This window comes from Rhinopithecus bieti, unplaced genomic scaffold, assembly GCF_001698545.2.
Source record: "Rhinopithecus bieti isolate Rb0 unplaced genomic scaffold, ASM169854v2 scaffold_20362, whole genome shotgun sequence".
Lineage (NCBI taxonomy): Eukaryota > Metazoa > Chordata > Mammalia > Primates > Cercopithecidae > Rhinopithecus > Rhinopithecus bieti.
The window spans coordinates 157,943-170,937 of NW_016810160.1; the positions used below are offsets into that span (position 1 = coordinate 157,943).

At 51.8% G+C, this 12,995-nt stretch overlaps 1 protein-coding gene across 5 annotated transcripts in view; it reads right to left on the reverse strand.

Moving 5' to 3' along the window:
- Window positions 1-8,634: 8,634 nt before the first annotated feature.
- PSD4 (pleckstrin and Sec7 domain containing 4) overlaps window positions 8,635-12,995 on the reverse strand; it is a 46,283-nt gene continuing 41,922 nt past the window's right edge. For all 5 annotated transcript variants that reach the window (XM_017891502.1, XM_017891503.1, XM_017891500.1 and 2 more), the window contains exons 16-17: window positions 12,667-12,810; window positions 8,635-10,732 (exon numbers count right to left, since the gene is read on the reverse strand). In XM_017891502.1, the coding sequence (XP_017746991.1) occupies window positions 10,475-10,732; window positions 12,667-12,810 (402 nt within the window). In that variant the 3' untranslated portion in view covers window positions 8,635-10,474. The remainder of the gene's footprint in view (window positions 10,733-12,666; window positions 12,811-12,995) is intronic.

The window sequence follows — 12,995 nt, forward strand, 5'->3', positions numbered from 1 at the left end:
TGTTATTCAAGTTTTGCTAGTTATCATATCATAATAACGTGGCCCCTGGTCATTGCCTTTGTTTCCCCCCTGGGAGAGATTGGCTGAGGGATGTTGCTAAAAGAGCCCAGACCTGGAGTGTAGGGTTGTGACCGGATTTCTGTCCCTTCCCTGCTGGCGATTCCGGGAGACTGCTCACTTACCTCAACTGTAAAATGCGTGGCTTGAGCCAGAAAAAATGTGCAGCTTAACAGTGTGACGCAGTAGTGACCCAGGTCAGTGAAAGCATCGAGGGCCTCATTTGACTGGTTTAGATATGAAACCCTCCTTCTCCCAGATTTCCCCAGTAATTTTCCATCAGGCAAACACCGTATTTCCATATTTGGAATCTGCTCTGTGTTTGGGGTGGGGGTGGGGCAGCTTATGGTGCCCCACCCTCCCTGATGGGAGCTTGGATCCTGACTCAGTTTGCCACCGAGCTAAAGCCAGGCTTCCAAAAAAGTCCAGGATGGGGCAGAAACCAGAGGAGAGCCAGCTAGCCACAGTTAGTATAGGCTGGGACATGAGGATTCTGCTATAACCCTTACATTAGCTGATTTATTCATTCATTCATTCAGAAGTCTTTCATGAACTACCAGCTATGAACGTTTCCCTTTGGTAGGCACCAGGAGAAAACAAGATGAACCCAAAAGGACTCCTCCCAGCTCCCAGGGGGAAAAAACAAACAAACAAAACAAAAAAACACAATAGCTTAAGAAATGAGACTTGTACAGAACTATAGAGCAAAGTAGGAAAGTGAAGATCAGAAGACGGTTGCATATAAAACACAAAATACTGTTGGGTTTCAGATAATATTTGCAAAGTCCCTCAGGATCATCCCAGGCCTCTATCTGGGATCACTGTCTTCTCCAAGAAGCAGCCACTAGGAACAGCAACTGCAAACTCTAACCCTCAAGCCTGAAGTCCGACCTGTCTTCCTGGAAAAAGGCTGCTCCCCTGGCCTCCTATGCTTCTGTGTCTGGGAGGAGTAAGGTGGTGCTAGGCAAGGAAGAAATAAAACATCATGAGCATCCTTTCCCAAACACCCTCTCACCCCATTCCAACCACCGTCTTCCAGACTTGCTCCAAACCTATCTAACTGGACCACAAAGCCTAGGACCAGAAGGCCTGCGTCTCTCTCTGAGTTGCTTCTTTGTTCTTACACCTGGGTGGGGAAGGGGGCAGTGGGTGCTCAGGGTCTGAAAACACACTACAGGCTGCACCTCCCTGCACATCTGGCTGGTCCCCTCCTTCCCATCTTGATAGCCCCTTGCACCCAGGGTGGACCAGCCAAGCTCCCCAACCACAGGTTGGAGAACTAGAAAAGGGAGGGAAGGTTCCAGGGTGGGGAGAGTGGGAAATGGCAAGCAGAGGAAAGGAGAGGGCCAAGGACATCACCTGGCTGTGAGTTCTAGGACTGCTGGGGGAGGTGACAGTGATACAGGCTTTAGGAACAGGCCTCACCTCCATGATCCCATGATCCATGCACATTTTCTCAGAGCTCTACTTGAAGGATGGAGGGAGGGGACTTTAGAGGCTGAAACACAATGATGGGGGGATGCAGTACCCGAATGTCTCAAGGAAGGAAGGGAAAGTAGAAGACAGGGAGTCAGAGAAGCGGGGAGCAGGTGCCTCCTCCCAGCAGCCAGCCCCAGGGAGGGGATGGGGGTGGACCCAGACCCAGGCCAGGGCTCAGGACCCATCTGAGCATGTCGCCTGCTAAGGAGGAGTGGAGGCAGGGGAGGGGAGGGCGGGGAGGTGAATAAATAATAGGAAATAAAACTTCATGAAGCAGAAAATAAAAGGCAGATTATACAGATGTGGCAATTTGAAGGATCATTGCCTCTGTCCTCTTTTTAACTGCTGCATCTGGAGTTTCGAAGCGGCTTATCCTCTCCCTCCCTCTCCCGGGTCCCTGCCTGGCTGGAGGCCCCCACAGGGCCAAGGCACGTGTGGGGACAGCACCTCAAACGCCTCAAATGCCAGTGGCATTTCCTAGCACCACATGCGGCTGCCCAGCCTGGGATGGGCTTGCAGGGTGGCGGGGACAGTGGGTGAAAGGGTGGGCTGGGTGATTGGGGTGAACCTCTGAGCAGATTTGGGTGTGGCTGGGCTTGTGAGAGAGCATGAGCTTGGGTGAGGACCAGGTAGACTGTGGGGAGTGAAGCTGTATGGTCAGGAGTGGGGTAAGGATTCGTCAGGCATGAGGAAGGGGACCTTGGCAAACAGGGTCTGGATGACTATCAGTGGGAGCATGAGGCCTAAGTCTCTGCAGCTTCTTTCTGCTCTTCATCAAAATTCATGTGTTAAGCCTCAATTTGACACTGTGCCAGGTGCTATATAAACAGACATGGTCCCTGCCCTTAAGGAATTTCCAGCCTAAGACACACACACACTGACATTTTGTTTATTTTATTTTAAATATTAATATATTCCTCACCTTATTCTGGGGAGGATTTGAGACAGCTCATACGATATGCATGCCATAAATTAGTAAACTACAATAAAAAATAAAGCATCAGACCACAGAAAGTATGCCATGGGTGGTATAGCAGACCTTAGGCAGCTGTAAAGTTGATCCGGAATTGGCCTTCAGTCTCTTAGTGGTCAAATGAAAGGGTGTTGTGGTCACGTATGTAGCTCTCATTCACAAGAGGGCAATGTACCAGCTCTCAGAAGAAGCAACACTTTTTCTATTACTTGATTCTAAGGAAAATTACCCACCTCGGCCCAGATGAAAGAGACTAGCGTGGATAATGTCCTCAAAACATGGCAGCAAATTCAGGCTCAGTTTCCCTGGGCTGTCTCCTGCAGGGAGAGACAAGGTGGTCACCTGCAGCCTCTGCTCAGTGAAAGTGCTGAAGTCCACACTCCCTTGAGCAAGGAAACACTCTGTATGTTTCAATTCTTTCTTCAGCACTGGGATTTCTTTCAAGTGGGTTTTCATATGCAGATTAGCCCTTGGCCATGACTAGAGGCTCAGAGGAAATACTAGTAACTGAAGTCACAATTCCTAGCTGGGTCCAACTCAGGGTCAGAGCAGTGAATGTGTTGATGCAGGGGGAGGAGGCCAGGAGTTACGGGCAAGACTGTCAGCAACCCTGCACAGGGAAAGCATCTCTTCTGTGTCTGTGTACCTCCTCCTGCACCTGTGTCACACCACAGAGGAGGACAAAGAAATGAGACAGCTAGAGGCTTCTACCCTGATCATGAGGCACAGGTCCAACTGTCCGGGTCAAATCTCCATATGTACCCTTGTGTGAGATCTTTCAAAGCAATGGATGACCTCAGGCCACTGCAGAATCACTCACAGAAGCAGGGGAGTCAGGAGAGGACTAGTTTTCAGGAGACAACGCCAAGTGTGGTCTTACGGGTGATAAGTAACAACTGTACCGTATGGAAGATGTATTGAGGAGCCATGTATTGTGGACAGTTAGAATTCCAGGTCTGAAATTCAGAACAGAGATGAGAGTTGAAGGCTTAGATTTAGAGGCATCTTCCAGAAACTATCTTGAAAGCTCATCAGTCAGCCAGGTAAGATCTTTGAGGCTACATAGTTTAGGGGTGGGAAGAGCAAGAGGGAGTAGCAGGAAAGACAAAAAAAGAATATGCACCAGCACTTTGGGAGGCCAAGGCCAGTGGATCATGAGGTCAGGAGTTTGCGACCAGCCTGACCAACATGGTGAAACCCCATCTCTACTAAAAATACAAAGATTAGCTGGGTATGGTGGCACATGCCTGTAATCCCAGCTACTCAGGAGGCTGAGGCAGGAGAATTGCTTGAACCCAAGAGGCAGAGGTTGCAGTGAGCTGAGATCATGCCACTGTACTCCAGCCTGGGTGACAGAGTGAGACTCCATCTCAAAAACCATAAAAAATAAAAAAAAGAATACGCAAGAAAGTAGAAAAAGAACCAGGAGATAGTTTTGAGATGTGCATTCTTTCGACTCTAGATAATCGGGCCCTGGGGAAACAGTGGAAATCAACAATTCCATTTCCTGCCCACAGGGAGTCTATGTTGCTCTGGAAGCAGAGAGGCAAAAAGAAATGAAGAGGGCCAAGGCGCGGTGGCTCGCGCCTGTAATCCCAGCACTTTGGGAGGCCGAGGCAGGCGGATCACGAGGTCAGGAGATTGAGACCATCCTGTGAAACTCTGTCTCTACTAAAAATACAAAAAATTTGCCAGACGTGGTGGTGGGCACCTGTAGTCCTAGCTACTCGGGAGGCTGAGGCAGGAGAATGGCGTGAACCCGGGTGGCAGAGCTTGCAGTGAGCCAAGATTGTGCCACTGCACTCCAGCCTGGGCGACAGAGTGAGACTCCATCTCAAAAAAAAAAAAAAGAAAGAAAGAAAAGAAAAGAAATGAGGAGGAGAGAGGAGAGGAGAGTTACAGAGTTTCCTGTGATAGAAACTGAAGGAGGAAGACTTAGGGAAGGCCTCCTAGAGGAAAGGGCATCTGAATATTAGTTGGTTTTCTCCCCCTCATCCATTCCTCCTAGCCTGTGCTTCTAGTGCTCAGAATTTCGCCACAACTGGTCCCTATGTTTTGGGTGGTGCTGACTTCACTCTCATCCTCTCCAGAAATGGACTCTGATCTCCTTAAACCCCTTGCCCTAGTGACTGGCTCAGATATGGGCACATGGCCCAAGGCAGGCTGCTACAGGAGACTATTCCTGGATTTGAGTTTGAAACTTTCAGGAAGCAGAGAATCACTTCCTGCTAGATTTGCACCAAGAAAAGGGATCTTGGGAGCTCCTGGGGCCATCTTGGAAGCATGAGGGTTGCTCCCGCTCATAGGCCTGGGAGATGGAGCCTCCAAAAGAACAAGAGAGAAAAGGGGCCTTGGATCAGAGTGGAGCCCTAGATGAAGCTTCACCTCACCTGGACACAGATTATTCAGCTATTGGAGTCAATCAAAGCCCTTTTCTGCTAAAGCTCGTTTGAGCTAAGATTTATTATTTGCAGGCCAAGGCAGAGCCAAGTGCAGAGACCCAGTATCCGAGCAGGATGGCATGCATGAGGGCAGAGCCTAAGCCAGAGCCCAGAGGAGGAGGGGAGCAGACATGGGGTAAGTCTGGTTAGGCTATGAATTAATAGCTAACCTCACAGGTGTTCCTTCTGTGCCAGGCATTGTTCTGAGATGTTTACGTGCATAATTTCACTTAATCTTCACGAGGACCTTACGACATAAGTAGTGTTATTATCCCCATTTCATAGAGAAGCAAACAGAACATAAGAGGCTAACTGGCCACAGTCAGACGGCTGGAAAAGCTGGACTCAATTCCTGGCATTCCCACTCAAGGGCCTGGCCACTGGGGCAAGATCAGGCTGAGTCTTGGTGCAGGGTCTGGTAGATGATCACATGGCTACCAAGGCCAAAGGTCGCTGAGAGGTGATGGGGGAAGAAGGCTGAGAAGGCATTGGAGTTGATGACTGAAGCCATCAATGGCCCTGGGAGGTGGCGTTTCAGGCAAAGGTGGGGTGGACGCCGATTTGTAAGGTGTGAATTAGAGCCAGGTATGAATGGGAACCTGGTAAGGGCTGGGAACAGCTGGCAAAGCGCACACATCCCGTGAATTCATCACAGAAAGCAGGGAAGCCAGGCTCAGCTACGGAAAGCAAGAGAGTCTAACACCAGCTTTGATTTTTGCTCACGATGATGTTTACAAGGCATGATAATGAAGGGGGTAGAGAACAGGCCCAAAGAGCCCCAGTGGGCCCACGAAGGAGACAGGTCTGTGGCAGGCAGGAGAAGAGGGGCCAGTGTGCCGGCTGAAGGGAACGGTTGGTCACAGGCTTGTGGAGAGCACCTCTTCCTCTGGAGAAGGGAAGATGAAGGGAACAGGTAAAGGTGCAAGCCACGATGAGCTGGTGAGGGGGCATGGGCATCAGCTGGGGGGCAGAGGTGTTGGCAGAGGGGCCAGTGGGGAGGACAGTAGCCATTCAGGAAACCCTGAGGACCTGTGAGCATGCCTGCTCAGCTCAGCAGGAGGAAAAAGGACCTGCTATGGCCAGGTTTTCACAAGGTTCTGGGATATTGCCTTTTTCTCTTTTCATATTTATTTTGAAATAATTTCAGATTTACATATAAGTTACACAAATAGTACAGGGCATTTGCAGTCTATATTCTGACCCTACTCATTGGCCTTACTTATTCAAGGCATTTCAATTTTTTTTTTTTTTTTTTTTTTTTTTTTTGAGACAGAGTCTAGCTCTGTCGCCCAGGCTGGAGTGCAATGGCACAACCTCAGCTCACTGCAACCTCCGCCTCCTGGGTTCAAGCCATTCTCCTGAGTAGCTGGGATTATAGGCATGTGCCACCATGCTCGGCTATTTTTTGTATTTTTAGTAGAGACTGGGTTCCACCACGTTGGCCAGGCTGGTCTCAAACTCCTGACCGCAGGTGATCCGCCCGCTTCACCCTCCCAAAGCACTGGGATTATACGTGTGAGCCACAGTGCCCGGCCAGATAAAAGCTCATCTTCTTAAAATGAAATCCCTAGGCTGTCCCCCAAGCCCTGAGCTTGGCACTCTTCTCTATAAAATTTGCACTGCACTGGCCAGGCACGGTGGCTCACACCTGTAATCCCAATGCTTTGGGAGGCCGAGGTGGCTGGATCGCTTGAGGTCAGGAGTTTGAGACCAGCCTGACCAACATGGCGAAACTCTGTCTCTACTAAAAAATACAAAATTAGCCGGGCGTGGTGGCGCATGCCTGTAATACCAGCTACTCGGGAGGCTGAGGAAGGAGAATCTCTTGAACCCAGGAGGTAGAGTTTGCAGTGAGCTGAGATTGCATCTTTGCACACCAGCCTGGATGACAGAGCGAGACTCTGTCTCAAAAAATAAAAAATAAAAATTGCACTGTACATTCACAAAAAGCCACTGTCCTTGGCTGCATTGGAGGCCCTGGATGATCTGGCCTTAGGCCGCCCTGACAGCCCTGTTTCCCTCTGCCCCCCTCACCCCCACCCTCCAGTCCCGCTCCTTCCAACCCCGACACACCCCATATGTCTCCATCTCCAGAAGACTCAGAGCCTCCTAAAGGAAAAAGGTCCAGGTCTTAGTGATCTTTTTATCTACCCTGGTGCCTGGCAAGCAACAAACAAATGTCATCAGCAGAAAGCCAGGCTCAGCTGAGATCATGAGAGCCCAGGAAGCAGTTATATCAGGGGTGTCAACCTGGGTCACAGCAGGCCCAGGCCCCCGGAAGCTGAGCTACCCTATATGGGAAAGGAAGAACTAAAGCCAGACTTCAACTGCCCTTCCAGAGCCTGAGCTCATCACTGAGAACCTCTGTCTTCCCTTCTCCTGCGAAGAGAAGGACACAGGTGCCAGAGGAGCATGGGGTGGGGACAAGAAGGTCAGACATAGGCCTATGGTGGTTTGATCTGTTCCATACCTAGGATGGGGACTGGGGCCTGCTCAGCTTTCACCTTCCAGGGCTACCTGGAGCAATCCTGTGGGGAGCTGTGGGCTGTCCCCGTAGACTTCTGAGATGTCTTTCTTTACATCTGCAGGAAGATGTCAGAGCCCCAATCTTTTCCCTAGGAGAGGCTTCCCTAGATGGTGCGAGTCCTGGCCTGGGCCACTGTGGGTGTGACGAAGTTGAAGGTCCTGGTTCTGTGATGGCATAGGGGCACACACAGTAACTTTCTGCCTTTCAGGGAGCACAGCGCAGCTCCACAGCAGGACACCTGAGCAGCCAGAAGCTAGAAAGATGCAAGCCCGCCGCCAAGTGGTCACATGTCATAACTGCAGCCCACAACCCAGACCCTCCAGGCAGAGGTGCCTGGGCAGCATCGACTATGGGAAGCCAGGCAGCCACCATCATCTGGCTCTGAAGATTCCACGTGCTCAGGTGAAAGAGAGGTGCCGGTTCTACATGAGCAAAGGAGCATCAAAGTGTCACACACCCATGCATTCAAACTTCCACCTTTTCTTATGGTTTTAGAAATAAGGATGCATAGGCCGGGTGTGGTGGCTCACGCCTGTAATCCCAGCACTTTACGGGGCCAAGGCAGGCGGACTACCTGAAGTCAGGAGTTCGAGACCAGCCTGGCCAACATGGCGAAACCTCATCTCTACTGAAAATACAAAAAATAGCCAGGTATGGTGGCACTCGCCTATGATCCTAGCTACTTGGGAGTCTGAGGCAGGAGAAATGCTTGATTTGGCGGAGGTTGCAGTCAGTCAAGATCACACCATTGCACTCCAGCCTAGGTGACAAGAGTGAAACTCCGTCTCAAAAAAAAAAAAAAAAAAAGAAAGAAAGAAAGAAAGAAAAGAAAAAAGAAAAAAGGATGCATGTTCAGTGAGTTCTAATAACCTACTCCATTTAGTTTGTAAGCATTAGTCTTGGGCCAAAAGTCACGTCCACCCGATGCTGGGATTCCACCTCAATCAAATGAGGCAATTGGACTGTACTGCAGGTAACTGCTACTTACACATCAGAGTTACCCAACATATTTATCTATCCCCCTGACCCAGGCTGACTGAATCAGCATCCCTGGGTGTGGGCTGGGAATGTGTCTTTTCAGCACACTTCCCCAGCAAGATAAAAGTGCATCTGTAAACTGAGAGCAGGAAACCAGGGGCAAGATTGTCAACTCATGCAGTCAGGGACATGTTTAATTCATTTGTGAATCCCCTAGTACTGGCACATAGAAAGCGTCCCATATTATTTGCAAAATGAATGAATGAATAAATGAGCAAGTAGGTGAATAAATGAGCAAGTAGGTGAATGAATGATTCTGAGGTCTCCTCCAGCTTTGACAGCCTACGACCGTGTGACTCCTGCATATGCATGAACACACAGACACAGATACTACACACATGCACAGACACACATACACACTTGAAGCAAAGAGGGATGAAGCCTGCCACACTGCAGGTGGTCCTAGCTGCCTGACCTCCCTTCCTCACACACTGACACACCTCCGTCTTTGTTGACCTGTATTTATTGTGCACCCATTGGGTGCAAGGTCTAGCCCCAGGACCTGGCCAGAGACCCAAACATGGCCTCCAAGGGCCAGCCTTACTTTGTGGAGGTCCAGGCCCCAGAGCTGATTACAAGCATGGGAAGGGAGGAGGGTGGCCCAGCAGGAAGGCTGGGGAGGCAGTGCGTCAGCCGGCAGGCAGCAGTGGGTAGCAGAGGCCCCCTCTTGGCGGGCAGCCTACTTGCACACTTGGCTGAACAGAGACAATGGTGGCTGCTCCCTCCGGCCCAGCCTCCTTCCTACAGGCAGAGCCCCAAGTCCATGAGTCTCCGGAACCTCCCTCAGAGAACAAGTCCAGCTGGGAGGCAGCCAGAGGGCAGGACGAGGGGATTTCCCAGGGGGGAGCAGCGGAGACCCTCTGAGCTGCCAGAGATGGGGAAGGGGTCCAGGCACCTTCGTCCAGGAAGGAAGCTTTAAGGCATGTGTAGGAAGGCACACAGAAGAGTCTCCCAAGCCTGGTCTAGGCCTCACCTGGTCTCCAGCCTCCATCCCATCCCTCACAACTCTCCGGAGCCGTGGCTCCTGCCAGGCAGACCCCTAAGGGAAACTGTCGCCACCTTATACTTCTCTATCCTCTCCAGTGGTCTGAACCTAGAGAACCTCCTTCCCTGCTCTGTTGGAACAAAGGCTTCTTGTTCCCAGGGTTCCAGGGTTCACTGCAAAGCTCTGGAGGCCCCACCCCTCCCAGCCCTCACTCAGGCCATCAGCCCTGCTCTGTTGATGGGCAGTTGGGTATGTGAGGCTGTTTCATCTGCTTCAGGGGAAAGGACGACTGTAGGGGGAAAGGAGACAAAGGCACGGTGCCCCACAGCCATGCGGAGCCCTTGAAGCCCCCCAAGGTCCCTGCCCAGAAGGCTGTCCCTTCAGTAGGCAGGACCTTAGCGACCCTGCTCCCTGTGTCACAGGAGGCTGGTTGGGAATCTCTCAAGAGTCCCTGATTCACTCTTCTGGGGCCTCCCCAGGAAGGTCAGCTAATTCCCAGAGCAAGACCATTCTCAGGGCTGTGGCTCCCCTGGCTGGGTTGCCCAGGGGACCTCTGCTGCCCCAAGCTCTCCCCCAGAAGCCAAGGCCACACCACATATGCCCTGGTTCTCAAACAAGTGCCGAGTTCCCAGCAGGTCTAGGAAATGAGGCCACTCTGGATTCTGGGGCCTGCAGGGTGACATGGGACGAGCTCCAGGAGGAAAGTCAAGTCCTCAACCTCCCTCTTCCCTTGGGTGTGGCCAGGGACTGGGGCTTCGGAGGGACTGCCATGGGGGTGGGGGGCAGCACAGCAGTATTAGGAAAGCTTCAGTGAGCATGAGAATGAGGGCCACAGGGAAATGAGGTTTGTCCTTTAGCAGGGAAAGGAGGTGCCTCCTCCGTCATGGTGGACTCATTGAAATAAGTCTCCTCCAGGGAGGTCCATCTCAAGTGTACCCTGGAGCAGGGGCCAGTGTCTCTGAGGTGGCGCGGCTTCACAGCTGATTGCGATTCCGCTTTGGGATGATCTTCCGGTAGGTTCTGCGCTCTGAGATGTTGCGCTTCACCTTGGCTGTGGTGGGAGCCTCATCCTGGTGCAGGGACGGGCTTGAGTGGGACTTCTTCAGGCTGAGCTTGGGCTCCTGAGTGCCTCCAGCTTCCCTCGCCAGCTGCTCCTCCCACAGGTCCAGAGCATTGGAGGGGCAGCGCAGGCGGGCCACCAGCAGTTGCACATAGGTCTCGTAGCGGGTTTTCTGCAACACACAGTCCCCACCACCTTAGCACCATCCTGGCTCCAGGCCGGGAGGAGGCTAGAATCGTGAGGGACAGCTCACAGGTACTTGAAGCTATGGTGATACAGACCTCTGCAGAAAGAGGGCTGGACCAACAGTGAGTGTCAGTATAATGCTTGGGCAAGCAGACTGCAGAGCATACCTCTGGATGGTATTATAATGACACATATCAGCCCAACCCTTTTCTAATAATAACCAACCCCTTGGAGTGCTGTAACTAACATCTCTATGCCATGTTCCATCTTTGAGGCACTAAAAGATGTGTCACCCACTATGCCTGAGAGCTTTGCAGCACTACACACAAACAGCTCACATCTGTACAGCCCTAATTGGGTCTGAATAGCATTTTAACAATTGGCATCTGTGGAGCATGATGCTAACTACCCTCATCTGCTTAACACTGTACTACTAAGGCCCCTGCAGCTAGCATCCTTGGGATATGGTTTCCAGTTTACAAAGTGCTTCCTCACCCTCCATCCCATTGGATCCTCATGCCAGCCCTGGGAGGGGCACAAATCATTGTGGAAGGGAGGGCTAGTGGCTTGCTAAAGGTCCTAGCTGGTCAGTGGGAGGAAGAGGTTGGGTCCTCACAGCCACACCCTGAAGCCTCTGAAAAGTGGGGAGTTCACAGCCATGGATACAATCACCAAGTCAAGGGATAGGCTGGGGCCTTGAAAGGCAGAAGGCTGCATGAGGGTGCAGTGGGGACTGGCAGGAGGCAATGTTGATTCCCACTTCCTGGTCTCTGCCTCTGGGTGGCCTCTGATTCCCTCTATTTTCACATTGCATTAACCTATGCTTCCTCCCCAGTGGGCCCTCACCCTAAGCAGGCACTCAGGACCCCTGAAGCAGGCACCCAGTGTTAGGATCTCGGATGAAGTGACATGACACCAAAGCAGAATTGGGGAGTGTGGGTGGATGGGTGAGGGTTGGGGGAGACTAGGGGATGAAACATTGCAACATGGGCTGTAGAGCCAACAAAAGTCATTACTGGCCAGGGGCAGTGGATCACACCTGTAATCCCAGCACTTTGGGAGGCTGAGGCAGGCAGACCACTCAAGGCCAGGAGTTCAAGTCCAGCTTTGCCAACACGGTGAAACCCTGTCTCTACTTAAAATACAAAAATTGGCCAGGGGTGGTAGCTAACACCTGTAATCCCAGCTACTTGGGAGGCTGAGGCAGGAGAATCACTTGAACCTGGGAGGCGGAGGTTACAGGGAGCTGAGATCGAGCTACTGCACTCCAGCTTGGGAGACAGAGTGAGACTTTATCTCAAAACAAAACAAAACAAAACATAAACAAAAAAACATGGTCATTTCTTAGTTAAGACCATAAATGGGGCATTTGAAGCAGCATGTAAATTTACCAGGTTTGGACAAGTAGTTTAATTTCTCTGTGCCTCAGTTTCTTTATCTGTAAAATGAGGATAACAGTACCTACCCAGAGTTGTTAGATAATTGAATGAGATAATCCATGCAAGGAAGACAAGCTCCATAAATACTACCTATTTGGCAGGTATTAGATGGAACAATTCAGCTGAAATGTAGTTAATTCCTTCAACTTGGGAAAAATCAAATATACTCAGGAGAAAGAAAACTATAAAATAATGTCTGCTATGGGTGTTTCCAGACAAGCAGCTGCTATGTGCCCCCAGGACAAGAGGTGAAAGGCCTAAGTGCATGGGGACACACACTCTTTGCGCACGCCCGTGCACGCGGGTGTCCCTATGGGAGTCCCTGCCCCTTTGCAGAGATCACACACGGGCCCCGCCTTCACACAAGCGCCTCTCCCCGCCCCGGCGCGGTCAGGGCAGTGACGGCTGCAGGGACCGAGGCAGCCTCGAGAGGGCGGAGAGGGTCCTGCGCAGCGGCGGGGAGGTGGGCTCGGCCCCTCACCTCGTACTCCAGGTACTCCTTCCGCAGGCGGTACTCCTCCAGCTCGCGGCTGCGGCCCCGCCGCTCCGGTAAGTTCCTCTGCAGATCCAGCAGGTCGTCCGAGGCAGCGTCCAGGCAGTTCTCATGGGATCGATGCTGCTCCTCCTGCGAGCGGCAGGCGGTGAGGGACGCTGTCCCGGGCGTCCCCTCCACCGCTTTCCGGGCCCGGGTGTGCTGCCCTCCTGGTCACCTCAGTTCCCAGGCCGGGTGCGCAGCCGGCCTCCAGCCTCCCCGAGCTAGTCCTAGGGCTCCAGGTGCACATTCCCAATTCAACGTACCCCACCCCTTCC